Here is a 13,411-nt window from a genome sequence, read left to right as displayed (position 1 = left end):
TTGTTAAGTATCATCTGATACTTCCTATTCATTCTTCATTTTCATCTGCATTGTCTCCTTGAAGAATGTTGAAGATTGGCAGTTGTTAGGATACTCATCATTCTGTGATTGATTTTGGCTCACCAGACTATTATTATATCAATATTAGATGGCAGAAATATTGTAAATTTGATAAAAATGTATGCAACCAGTGCTATAGGCAAATATTTAGAATCTTGAGTAGTCCATGTTGCTAATCTGAATAATTTGTTTGGCCTTTAATAAATAATCCATGTACTATGTGCAGGTTAAAACAAAAGGCAGTTAAGATGGCAAGCTGTCACCATCTCAGGCAATATGAGCTGTGAGTAACTGAATTTTAACAAATTAATTTACAATGTACATGAATGTGCATAAATGCAATATTATAACATACATATTTAAGGCTTTTTAAAGTGTGTGAATGGCATAATAAACTCACTAAAATGGTTGCCTTCATGGTTATATTATCTTTTTGTTTTGAATTTCAAAGTTTTAAAGATTCTCCGGTGTTCTGAATATTGGACAGTAGCTTTTATATCAAATTATTTATTTGATTTTGCCTCTGTTTGAATTCTTTTATAAGTACAATATACATAACTTTTTTTCTGCCTGTTCCGTGTGGCCAGATATGGTTGGGGTGGGAGGCAGGGGGGAACCTTAGTTTTTGAAATCCGAACACTCTGTAGATGAGAAATGTTTTCCTCACTTTATGTATGATCAGTCTACTAAAGCTACATACAATTCAGCCTCAGTGTTTTACCTAAAGCTACAGTCACACATACGGATATGTCCGTGCGTTGAGGTACAGTGCGGATAGGATTAGTCTGTGGGTGTATAACTACGGAGCAGTACGTCTTAGTACGGGAAAAATGATGAGAAATAGGAAACAAACAAAACAATACAGGACGCGAATAAGTACGGATAGGTACGAGGTACTATGTTGAATTACGTTTTACTGCGCCTTGCAACTTTGCCCAGCGCACGGACGGGTCTGCGGTAAACTGCGTTGAACTATGCTTAAGTACGAGCAGCCTCGGATAACTACGTTCATCTACGGCAAGGTACGTAACAGCACGGATAACTACGTTTCAGTTAAGTTGGCCTAAAGTCACGCTCAAATGTCTACGGTTCACTCAAACTTTGTGCTGTCAGCTTCTTTGGTGAGAATGTTGTCAACCTGTTTTGGTAACGACTCTTTACCCTTGTATTTTAATCTGGTGACTGAAGCCTTGTGCTGGTTAGCTGAAAAGATGCAAAATATAGCACATTTTAATCTTTCTACTTTAATATTCTAGTGATACGTGATAATCGTCCTATTAAGTGTATGCTTCATTTACTTTATGACATAGTCCACTCGGCAGCGAAGCCATTTTATAAAAAAAAAACGACATGTACCGATTATATACTGCTTTGAATTTAAAAGACTGCATGGTTAATGAAAGTCTCGAAATTTTAATGAAGCATCGTTTGTACTTATCAGTGAATAAAAAGTTAAACGCTAGAGACTGTATCATTTAAAACAACATATTTCCACTTTAAAATATTAATATTATATTTAATTTATTACCTCCCTTTTATATATAGAAAGAGAGAGGGAGAGAAGGAACAAAAAGTCGTATTTGTTTGCTCTCTGCACTGTTAATGAATACGCTTTTGAAATGAAGACACAAATACACCTATAACCCCAAATATTTTGCAGGAAATCGGAAGCATACGAGGACATTTTGGCGGGAAACTGCACGTGCCTATCATGTCACTCTTTCCGTAAAGATCTTACATACGCTATTGATTATAGTTCCGTGTCAAAGGAAACGTTTTTGATCTAATCCAAGAAATTAAGTTGAATAAACTACATAGATGTGCTTCCATAGTTATTATACCGATCAAATTCGGTTCCGTTTCTGCTAATATATCATTTATTCTGTTGTGTTTTCAACTTACTTGATGAAAATATTCCATTACATATTTAAATAAAAATCACCGAAAGTATGAAAAATGGAAACTTGTAAGACAAAGTCCTGCCTCCTGATTTATCCGACGAAGGTTTTGTTTCATACGAATGTCGTACAACAAGAAGAACATTCCATATATGAAACAAACGCAATAAATGTTAAGGAGACATTGAAGCAAAGATGCTTTTTAAAGTCATTATTTAATCAAGTATGTGAAATAACTCGCTAAATTATTGTAAATCCAAAGAAAAATGCGAAACTGTTTCTCTGTTGCTATGAAACTATGTACTACAACCGTTCTATCTATTTTGACGCTACCCGTTTTACTCCCGTTTATAAACTGCTGTTACTGTTTCATTATCAAATATTTTTCTATTTTGTTTTTTGGTAATTTCTTGCCGAAAGTATAAATTTTTTAATTGCACCGGTTTAAATATATTTAATTTAAAAACAACATTGATGTTTACGAACGCGCGGTATGAAATTTTACCGGTATTTTTTTCAAAAATTGGCCGTTTTTATATAATTTTTCTTTTCAGTATGTTAAAATGTCTGTCATTTCGTTACGACGGAATATGTTCATATAAAAGACTTAGAGTAGAAAATTTTCAGATTAAAAGATGGTTATATGCTATCACGGATCTCGACGCAACCATCGGATATATATAATAAAAAAAAGCGTCAGTTACGTTATGACAGCCAGATTTATCTAATTACGAAAGTTCTCGCTGCCATTCTGGCATTTAAGATATTGGAATCAATCTTTATTTTTCATATAATTACATGTGATATATTTAAAAAAAAAAAAAAAAAAAACGACAAAAAAACAACAACAAAAAACTAACAAACAGATAAATCTACTTACAGTCAGCGTGTCTGGTGTGATTTGTAGTTTTCCCCGGCTTCGAGTGACCACGTGCATATGCGTTATCCAATTTACATTCACGACACACAGAACAATGCCACACACCATTTTCATCAGCAACGTACCATTCAAAACTATCCTGATTTAAGTTTTTGATAAATTTCTTTTTGGGACTTTCAACAGTTTCTGAGTCTGATTCTAAAGCTCTTTTAACACCACTAGAGGACTTAAAAAATCCAAATCCATTCAATGTTTGTTGCGACATTTTTGTGTATAAAACACGTATTATCACTATTTCTAAATGAACACTATTATAATCCTGACATATATCAAATTTAAGAAGTGATGGAGCTTGGATTTTGACTTGCATTTTATACGATTATGATAGGAATCGAGTCAAATATCGAATCAAACTGACAAAAAATAAATGGAGTGTAATTAAAACAAATGCGGTCAACTTTGTTATTTTTTCTTTAATCATCGTTTACAACAATCACATCAATTGCAAACAACTTATCAAGTCCAATTTGATCGCCAACTACTATTAATTGGTATCGGACTATTAGCAGCCAATTTAGCGGCGTCAACCCGAAATCGAGTGATCATCTTGTGTTGTCATGGTCACGTTTCGCCGCGCGTGCCTCGGTGACATCCTGTATATTGCATAATTGTGTTTACAAACTCTACATCAACACAGACTGCGCACTTTAATGCCGATTATGTTTTTATCTCATCCAAAATTTCAGGGCGACTGTAACTTCGCTTTTCTGAGCGGGAAGGGCGAAATGAAATATTTTTAGGCGAAGTTATCGCTCAACTTCGCTCAAAACGCAGTCCCTGGTGCATGTTCAAAAGTTGGAGAAACATGCAAGTTCGGAAAAAGTTTTGAACACGTTTTGACCATGTTTTGGTGCGAATTAATACGAATGACTACTCTGAGGTACGGTTCAGGTACGGATCGATACGGATTACTACGTTTCTGTCCATAGCTAGACGTAGCGTGTGACTGAGGTATAACCCAGTTATTTAACTCAGCTGCTCAGCCTCATTTTATAATGTTTTGCCTTAAGTAATGAGTTCCTACGTTTTTAGTGGTTTTGTACTTTTGCAAGCTGCTCAATGCACATTTATTTTCTCAGTTTCAGCCAGTAATATTATACTGAAGTTACGTCATGCCTTATCTTTCTTTTAGAGGGAAGAAATATGTTATATCTGCCAAGGGTATTACCAAAAGCAGTAATTTCATGACCTCAGTTTGTCAGTGCCATAATTTAAAAAATAAAACCATTTTAAACCATTAACCATAACTTCTTTCTTGCCCACTGGCTGTACAAGGTGAGCAGCTTAGGGTCAACTTGGCTGTCTTATATGTCATACAGGCATTTATTTCATTGCTTGGAATGAAAGCTGGAAAGTGGGCCTTTTATACAGATTTCCAGATTGATTGTAGATTCTTCCAGAACTTTTTCAGTTTAATCAACTGAATTTAATGACAGGAAATTGTACTGGTCTAATATTGGGTATAATATTGCTCTGTTGCTTCAGAAGGTGAATGGAGACTGTACAATGTGAAGATTTGCATAAACCACAATCAATAACCAAGTTGTCAAGGCATGGATATACTGCTCGTTTCAGCTTTGTAAAAAATATAAGTCAATGTTATCTATCAGACGCAGTTATAACGTTAGATATATCACTTTATTTGACGCTAAGATGATGTCGGACACTGTGTGTCAACTAGAGAATGCTGATAGTCTCCTTGTATTGATTCAATGAGAAATGGGAAAAACAATTACTGTCCTTGATTGTTGGCACTGGTCATGCTGATGTCATTATGGGTTTTCAAATGAAATTTTCCCATTTGTTAACCCTTATCACCAGCTAGTTATAGAATAGATGCCTGGTTACTGAATAAGGTAGTGACAGTATATTACAGAAATGCCTTTGGCACTGAATACTAGTATAAATAGAATATTTGCTGATTTTTGTAGAGTTGCAATTTAAAAAGGAACACCTAGTTATTTAGCATTTACTTATTAGCTGCAAAATTTAACATAATTGAGGAAATGGAATTAAATATGCATAGGAGTAGTTCTTAAGATACAATGATTCTAGGTAGATCGTCATAAGAAAGTGTTGGCATTTTGAAGTGATTTTAGCGCCCACATTTAGGGTGACTGACTGTTATAAGCAGAAAGAATGTTTCGGAGAAAAAAGTACAAACATCACTAAATCATAGAAATAAAAAGTTGTTTTACATGAAAACTAAACAGCATAATAAAACATTTATATTATTCTACAAAACCAATGTCAATTTACTCATATATGTAGATATTAAATTCCAGAAAGAGACTGCATGAAGGGGACACAGTTCTGGACAGTTCAACACCTTTAAAAACTGACCATTTTTAAAAAGCTGTTACATGTCTTCTTTTTTATGCATTTGCAACAATGTCCCAGTGCTTAAACTTTACATAACTATAAATTAAACATCGTTTTTGACAATTGTTTACTTTTATTTCTTTACAAATGGCATTCTTTTTTAAAGGGGGACAACTCTTTTAGAATATTTTAAGTATCCAATTCTAAGGGACAGAATGATAAACAATGTATTGAACAGATAGGTTGTTTGTAAAGATGTTGTTCGTTTACTAAAAATTTCTGTGGATTTAAGTATGAAATACTGCTAAACCTTAGATTTGTTTAGCTTGAAGAAGTGCTAAAATTAGGCCCTTAGTAATAAAGACAAGTTGACAGTGTTAAAAGGGTAACCAGAAATTGTTTAAAAGTATTGTATCTGGACTTTAATGGCAGTCATTATGTTTAATTGTATATAAGCATGTAATAAAAAGTCAGCCAATTGAAATGTCTAGACATTTTCTTGTATAAAAAATTGCCTCAAGGTTAGGTCTTTCATATAGTAATTTTAATGGGTAAAATCTGATAACAATAAGAAAAGCATTATCAATGTCTTCATTCACCCCCGAAAAATGTGAAATACTTCAGAAAGAAAAGAATCCCAGTATTTACAAAAAAGTATCATTTCAGAGTTCTCCTGAATATGTATTTTAAGCTCACGTACTTGAGCACAAAGTGCTTATGTGTGAGCTTTTAGGATCATTGAATGTTTCTCATCCATCCCCTGTTGTCCTTCAGTCTGTTGATGCCAATTCACTGTCATGTTTATTATATTGTCACTTCTATTGAAACGGTCAGCCTTGTTTGCTTATGAGACACCTATATACATTGAATAGCATGATATGATTCAGGGGCCTCCGTTTCCGAGTGGTTAAGGTGTCTGACTTCAAATTATTTGCCCCTCACTGATGTGGGTTCGAGCCTCGTGTGAGGAAGTCATTCAGCTGGCATACGGAAACTCAGTGGTTTTATCACCCGCTCATGATGAAATAATGCACGGAAGGATACCTGGGGTCTTCCTCCACCATCCAAGCATATTGCCTATAATTGTGCCGGTGTGACTTAAACCCAACAAAATATAACAACAAAACTTCACGATTCTTATTTTTTAATACCAGGCATTAGGCAGATAGGCAATTGGTAACCATTATTTAACTAGGTAGCGGCTCACCAAGCAGTCTCTCTTCAGTATCAAGACCGGCCTCTGACAGGGCTCGAACCTTTGACCTCCAGATTGCGGGACAGGTGCATTATCCATTAGGCCACTGCAGCAGATGTACTCCATCAAGTATTGAAATACAAATAGGATATGCAATTTCCCTGTCTATATACAGAATTAATTTGTATTGACCGTTTCCATATAAAGATACATGTACTGTATGTATTCATGAGGTCACATATATTTATATGAATTATTTATGAATATATATTTTCCAGTACTTTTCATCAAGATTTATGGGTTGATAAGATTAGTAATAATTTATCATTTTTTATGGTCTATATCTGATGGTGGAAACACTTTATTCTCAGGAAAATGTCAGTGAAGCAAAGGTAGATAACTCCTGCACACATAATTATTATACTCCCAGACACTAAATATGTGAGGGCTTAGTCTGTGTTCAGACCCTGTGTTTTGTTCACAGGAGATAACACCTGAGGCTATTTAAATTTTGTATAATTAATGTCCCTTTATTTCTCAAAACACTAATAATCAGAGCCAAAGAAGATCGGTCAGAATATTAAGAGCTATGATTAAAAAAATATTGAAAAGATTTTCTAGTCGGTAGCCAGACTAAGTGAGGAGTCACTCATGTCTGTTGGTCTGTCCGTCTGTCTGTGTTCTCCCCATATGTTCAAAATCACTGGGAAGATTTTCATAAAACAAGCATCAGTAATTAAGCTGATTTATAACAAGATGATGTGCAGAGTGTGTAGCCCAGGTCACTGGCGACACTTTCGGGTCAAAGATAGGGCCCACACTTGACTTTAGAAAACTGTGAGCCACTTAATAGCACAATATTTGCGGGGAGGGTGTATGAGGTAACCTCTAATCTTTGAATTTTTTTGATGATTTCTTCAGTGGCGTTCTAGTTATATGCAGGTTTTTAAATGAAAGTATGTGTACTTTTAAAGCTTGTAGTGTATTTTAGTACAAAGTGCTGTGGAAATTCAGTACAAAGATTTGATCATTTCAGATATTAAGCAAAGTGATTTCTTTTATTTCAAATAAATTAACATGACTAGCAGTGATTTCATTTTCCAGCAAATTAAAACAAGTGGTAGTTATTTTCTGACTACAGTGCAACCTCTGTTGTGCAACATCCTTTGGGAGATACAGATTTTGACTGTTATGTAGAGGTTGTTGTTCTGGAGAGGTAAATTTGATAGTGTATATCAGCTTAGGGAAATTTTGATGATGTTGTTAAAGAGAGGTTTTTGCTTAAGAGAGGACCGCTCTGGAGAGGTTGTACTGTATTTAAAACCTTTTAGAATTTGCATATTTAGTCATAATCAGTTTCTGAATATTAATACAGTCAAAGGCAAGGATTATTTATTTTCCACTTATTAACGAAACAAAAGATTCTTCAGCAGTTGTAGCTCTCTTTGAAGGTTATTATGTTTAGTAACTTTAGCTATAGGTAGCTATTGCAGTTAACAGATTTTGGGGATGATACCAGTTCCAGTAAAATGGGGGAAAAGCGTTGTAAATAACAGATTTGGGGGAAAAAGAAACTGATACAGTATCACAGTCATTGCTGGTATCTCAGTACCCACTAATGTGACACACTTGTACTACTGTCAATATTGGGCTGATAGGCATTGTAGAGGTTCCATAACACCATTTTGCTTTTTTTTACAAAATTGTGCCCCTTTTTCGGCTTTTATATTCATTCATTTGACAAGGCAGTTGAATAGTCGAGACTGTTGCTGTCCTCTGAAAGCTCTTGTCATTTATAAAAAGAGTTGATCTTTAATACAATAATGCTACAGTTTCTTGATCAAATATAGACAGATAACAGTAAGGTCAGCTGTCCAATTTATTAATTTCATTATTGATTGAGCAACAAATACTGGGAAATAGTAATAGAATATATTCATTTACCATTTATGGAGACCCATTAAAGCATACTCAATGACATATTGTAAGACAGAAACAACTTTTTCCTCTGCACAGCTGCATTTCGTGTAAATAATATGGAACTTTTATCAATATTTTGTAATATATACATGTTCCATTCTTAACGTCTTGCGTAGTTATTGGAAAGTTTGTTTTTTTTAACTGTGAAATTGTAGAAGTGAGTCTTTCCCTGTACACCTGATGTCTTCAAGAGTCTTAGTGGTGAATTCTATTGATTTTTATAGAGAAAATCAGTAAGGACTGCAAAATCGGAATGCTGGATTGGAAAGACCCGTAATAGTGTCGTTTTTGCTTCTAGACACGTCTTGTGTGTCATTTCAGAATGACCAATTGATTTTTTTAAGACCAGAATAATGTCATGTGAATTGACAGACATAAATGTGCATAAACAATGTTTCCGATGGAGGTTTTTAATGTGTGTGAAGGTTTGGATTTACTTATTGAGTGTTTTTGTGTCATTTACAATGCATATTATAATCATGTCTTAAAAGACACAAGTACTGTGAAGTGTACCTAATTTTTATAAATTTGTGTTATATTATCATCACAGCAGTGCAAAAGTGGATTATAACTGCTTGTAACAGTGATGCCAGGATTCCACCTTTTGCAATGAGGTGATGATACACACTTAATGTGATTTTTTCATTATTTGATTCTGAAGGGTTAGGCTTTGTAAAAAGCAGAGTATATTAGCATTCTTATGTATACATCAGACTACTGGGTTAACTCATAAGGTTGAGTGCAAGACTTCCAATCTTTGATAGGTGTAAGGTTTTAAGTTCATTAGTCCTCAAACTCAGATTCATGTATTTTTACAGAAAAATGGTTTATATCAGTAACAGTTTCTGGAAATTGCCCGATGTACATAGTTGAAACACTGACCAGTGATGTTGTCACATCCTGCCATGCAGCAAAATAACACCATTACCCTTACCAGTCATTTAAGTACATGGCATACCTTATACAGTGGTATTTTGTCAGCTAATCTCAACAGGGATTTATTTTTTAGCTCGATTATTCAAAGAATAGCAATTCTACTCACCCTGGCGTCGGCATCAGTGTCGGCGTCGGCATCAAACTTTGGTTAAAGTTTTTCCTGCAAGTACATATTATGGCTATCATTTAAAGGCATATAGCTTTGAAACTTGTTTTTTTTTCTTCTAGGTCAATTACCAACCTCACTAGGTCAAGTCCCATAACTAACAAGTATTTGGGCAAATTATGCCCCCTTTTGGACTTAGAAAATCCTGGTCAGGGTTCGCACAGACTTGAAAACTCCTTGAATTTCAAGCTGCTAGATGAAAAGTGCTTGAATTTGCAAAAACCTCCTTAAAACTCCTTGAATTCGTTTCTTGCCTTGAAAACTGCTTGAAAAGTGCTTGATTTTATGATAAAAGTCCTTGAATTTCCTTCTTCAGAAATTTTGGTCAGCTTAATAAAAAAGGATCGTAAAAGACGCTTTGTTATATGTACGCATCGCCATGTTTTATGTCTGCATAACCTATGTGTTCCGTACGATACGGGTTTTAAACACGCCGGGACTAGGAAAATTACGACGTGTAAGAATTACGGACACCATTTCCGTTACCGATATCGAAGAAAAAGTCGTGTATTTTCAACAAAAAGTGGCTTGTATCCTATCCGTGGCTGCTCGAGCTCGAAAACAAACGGAAAGCCATGTGCAAATATTGTAACAAAGTTATTGACATTAGTTCAATGGGTGAATCGGCGCTGAAATCGCACGTCAAGTCTGAGAAGCACAAGAAAAATGTACCTGATCGAGTCACCCATGGCCACTCTTGATGTGTTTACTATTCCACCTTCGCCCCCAGCAGCAAGAGGCACCTAAAACTTGATCTTATATGACATGATAAGTCGCTGTTGATGTAAGAAGTGTTGATCAATTTTTTGCCAGTTATTTTGTGTGTGATAAAGTGTTGATCAATTGCAGATTGGAACTTTATAGAAAAACTTATATCACGTGATAGTCATTTTGGATGTACGAAGTGTTCACCAGTTGTAAGCCAGTCATTTCATGTGCAATAAGTGCTTGTTCAATTTTTTGCTTATCCTTGAAAACGTAATAAAAGGCCTTGAAAACTCCTTGAAAACCCCTTGAATTTTTTGTCAGTCTGGCTGTATGAACCCTGCTGGTTGAAGTTTTACATTTATGCAAGTTACTATCTCCAAAACTAATGCAGATATTGAATTGAAACTTTACATGTGTCTTCAGAGTTATAAAACTAGGTGATAGCATCAAGTCCTGTAACTCTGACATGCATTTTTGCCAGATTATGCCTCCTTTTGGACTAGAAAATCCAGGTTAAAGTTTTGCATGCAAGTACATATAGCTATTATTTTAATGCATATAGCTTTGAAACTTATTGTTTTCTTTTTCTAGGTCAATTACCAACCTCATTGGGTCAAGTCCCATAACTCTGACAAGTATTTTGCGCAAATTATGCCCCCTTTTGGACTTAGCAAATCATGGTTAAAGTTTTACATGCAAGTTACTCCAAAACTAATGCAGATACTGGATTGAAACTCTATAGATATTTTAACATTTAGGGTAATATTCCTGATTCTGGGACAAGAATTCGAATAGTCGAGCATTGCCGTCAGCTCTTGTTTTACATTACAGAGCACAGTTCAGAAAGGATGAAAAATTTATTAATAAGCTATGAACTGCTTACATAATATTATAGTTCAATTTAAGATTGACCACTTTGATACAGCATACAATTTGAATGAAGTTCCCCGGGAAAGAACAAATCTCTGTTTTGCATGCTGTTAGCAATTTTTCATGCATGAAAGATAGAATCTATCTGTTATACTCAAAGCTTTTCTGTCACTTTGTCTGAATAATTCTGTCAGTCACTTAATCTGGTATTGAATAATTTCAAGGAACTGCATGCAAATCGGTATCACTGGTAGACTAGGATATGTTCTAAAATATCAGTAAACAAATACCAGGAACTGTATGCTTTAATGAGCATAGATTTATTTTGATGAGTGATCACTGCCAGCATAACATTATAAGCTTATATCCTTAGGACGGCCAGCACATTTTTATACAATCTCGCCAGGCAAACGTATGTTTTTGACAACACAGAAAATGACGTCGGATGACTTTAAGCATTTTTCCCAGTAGTAAAGAAAATAAAAGTACACAGGCTAAACTTGAAAACAAAAGTCGCATTTGCATTGGTCAATAGCCAGGGTTCATGCGCAGGGGTCACACCGTCTAAATGTATGTGCGTGGAATTTTTTTTTTTTTTTTTTTTCTTTTTTTTACTAATGAGGAGTAAATTTTCAGTATTTTCTATTGATTTTAAAATATCTGGGCTTTAGCATGACATGTCAGCTTTTCATCTGTGAAAAAATATTTGCACTCGGAATAAACACAAATCCCACAGGCCTCCTAACGGAGCAAGGGTATATGGAGATTTTTGGAACTTCGTCAAATTGTTCAAAAGGTCCTTATTGTCTAAAAGTGTCAGTATAAGCCTCAGATGTCAGATGTCCGTATTTGAAAGCTGCAGACCTAGACATTTCAGAAATATTTTCAAAATGAATTTCGTTTAATAAATGTTGATTCTATGCAAGTGTGAAAGGGCCATCAGATGCATATACGTTTTATTACGTTACGGGTGCAGAAAGGATATGACATCAGATTCTGTCATAACATAATGTTGTATGTTACGTATCATATCATAAGATTGTATGACACCTTATATAACATGAGCCTATGACACTAAGTCACCTATCATTATAAGCTTGCATGTCACCTATTAATAATTTATTATATAAACTTGTATGTCACCTATTATAACATAAACTTATCATCTGTTATAACATAACCTTATGTCACCTGTTATCACATATACATTATGTCACTTACTATCAAATATGATACTTACTTTGTCACATGCTTTACAAGAGTAAGTTTCATCTTTGTTATCATTGTCACCTCGAATTTCAGTTTATGAGTGAAAAAATGTAATAAATTTATTTTCTTGCATTTGGATTCACACTGTTTCAGCCACTTAAAAGAAAACAATAATTGACATACTATTGTGCTTGCAAGGAGTTTATTATTAAGGAAGTCTTACAAATGAATTTTACATTTTTTTTTTTTCAGGGGAAAACCATGAGAGACCTTCTACAAATCCCACCCCACCATCTAACAGCGTATTCCAACACACAGCAGGCAAGCCACCAGAGCCTGGCGGACAAAGGCTCGGGCCCGGCCCAACCACATTTTCAACACAGATCCCACAGCCTGTCAGTGGTGGTCTCAATTTTCAATCTCCAACAGATGCCAAACCGCTCAGCCCTGGTTGGAGCGCTGCGATAGCAGCGGCACAAGGAGCTGCCAATATGACGCGTAAACGACAAAACAGAAAGCAACAAAATCAAAATGTCCGCCCTGTGCGGGCACTATGTTGTCTCAGCCTTACAAATCCAATACGCAAACTGTGTATACGGGTAGTGGAATGGAAATATCCTTTGAAATATTTTAACTATGTCAATTTTCTTATGTCCCAGCAAAGAAAGTATGTTATGTCAACCGAAAATGTGGTCTGTGGCTACTTTCACCAAAGAAATGGGTTCCAGTGGAAAACTTGGTCAGATGAGTATACAGAGCCATAGAGGTCATTGCTATATTTGCTCCTTTTGTCACATACAATTCTTGATTTATTGAATATGAACTATAATAAATGGCATTTCTATTTTTAGTTAATTATCTAGCGCCTACCTGTTTTAATATTAAAGGAAATACTTCTAGTTCAAGTAATGTCACCTATGGTATATTTTCAGCATTGAAAGTGTTGTGTGGCAAAGTTCAACTGTTCAGCATCACATTCTGAATATTTCTCAGACATGTTATAATTATCTATTTCTGGGTTACTGAGTACTTTTATTTCTCATAAAAGTATTATTTGAACATGATCTTATATTTCTCATAAAAGTATTATTTGAACAGGATTGTATTTACAACTGTCTCAAATTTTC

General features: G+C 34.9%; 1 protein-coding gene across 10 annotated transcripts in view; it reads left to right on the top strand.

Moving 5' to 3' along the window:
- LOC123528805 (muscle calcium channel subunit alpha-1-like) overlaps positions 1–13,411 on the top strand; it is a 216,744-nt gene that overhangs the window by 89,027 nt on the left and 114,306 nt on the right. For all 10 annotated transcript variants that reach the window (XM_053521567.1, XM_053521563.1, XM_053521559.1 and 7 more), the window contains exon 2: positions 12,537–12,897. In XM_053521567.1, the coding sequence (XP_053377542.1) occupies positions 12,776–12,897 (122 nt within the window). In that variant the 5' untranslated portion in view covers positions 12,537–12,775. The remainder of the gene's footprint in view (positions 1–12,536; positions 12,898–13,411) is intronic.

The sequence above is a fragment of the Mercenaria mercenaria genome, chromosome 13 (assembly GCF_021730395.1).
Source record: "Mercenaria mercenaria strain notata chromosome 13, MADL_Memer_1, whole genome shotgun sequence".
In the NCBI taxonomy this organism is placed as follows: domain Eukaryota; kingdom Metazoa; phylum Mollusca; class Bivalvia; order Venerida; family Veneridae; genus Mercenaria; species Mercenaria mercenaria.
The sequence above is the reverse complement of the archived record's forward strand: the minus strand, read 5'-3'. Positions and strand labels throughout refer to the sequence as shown.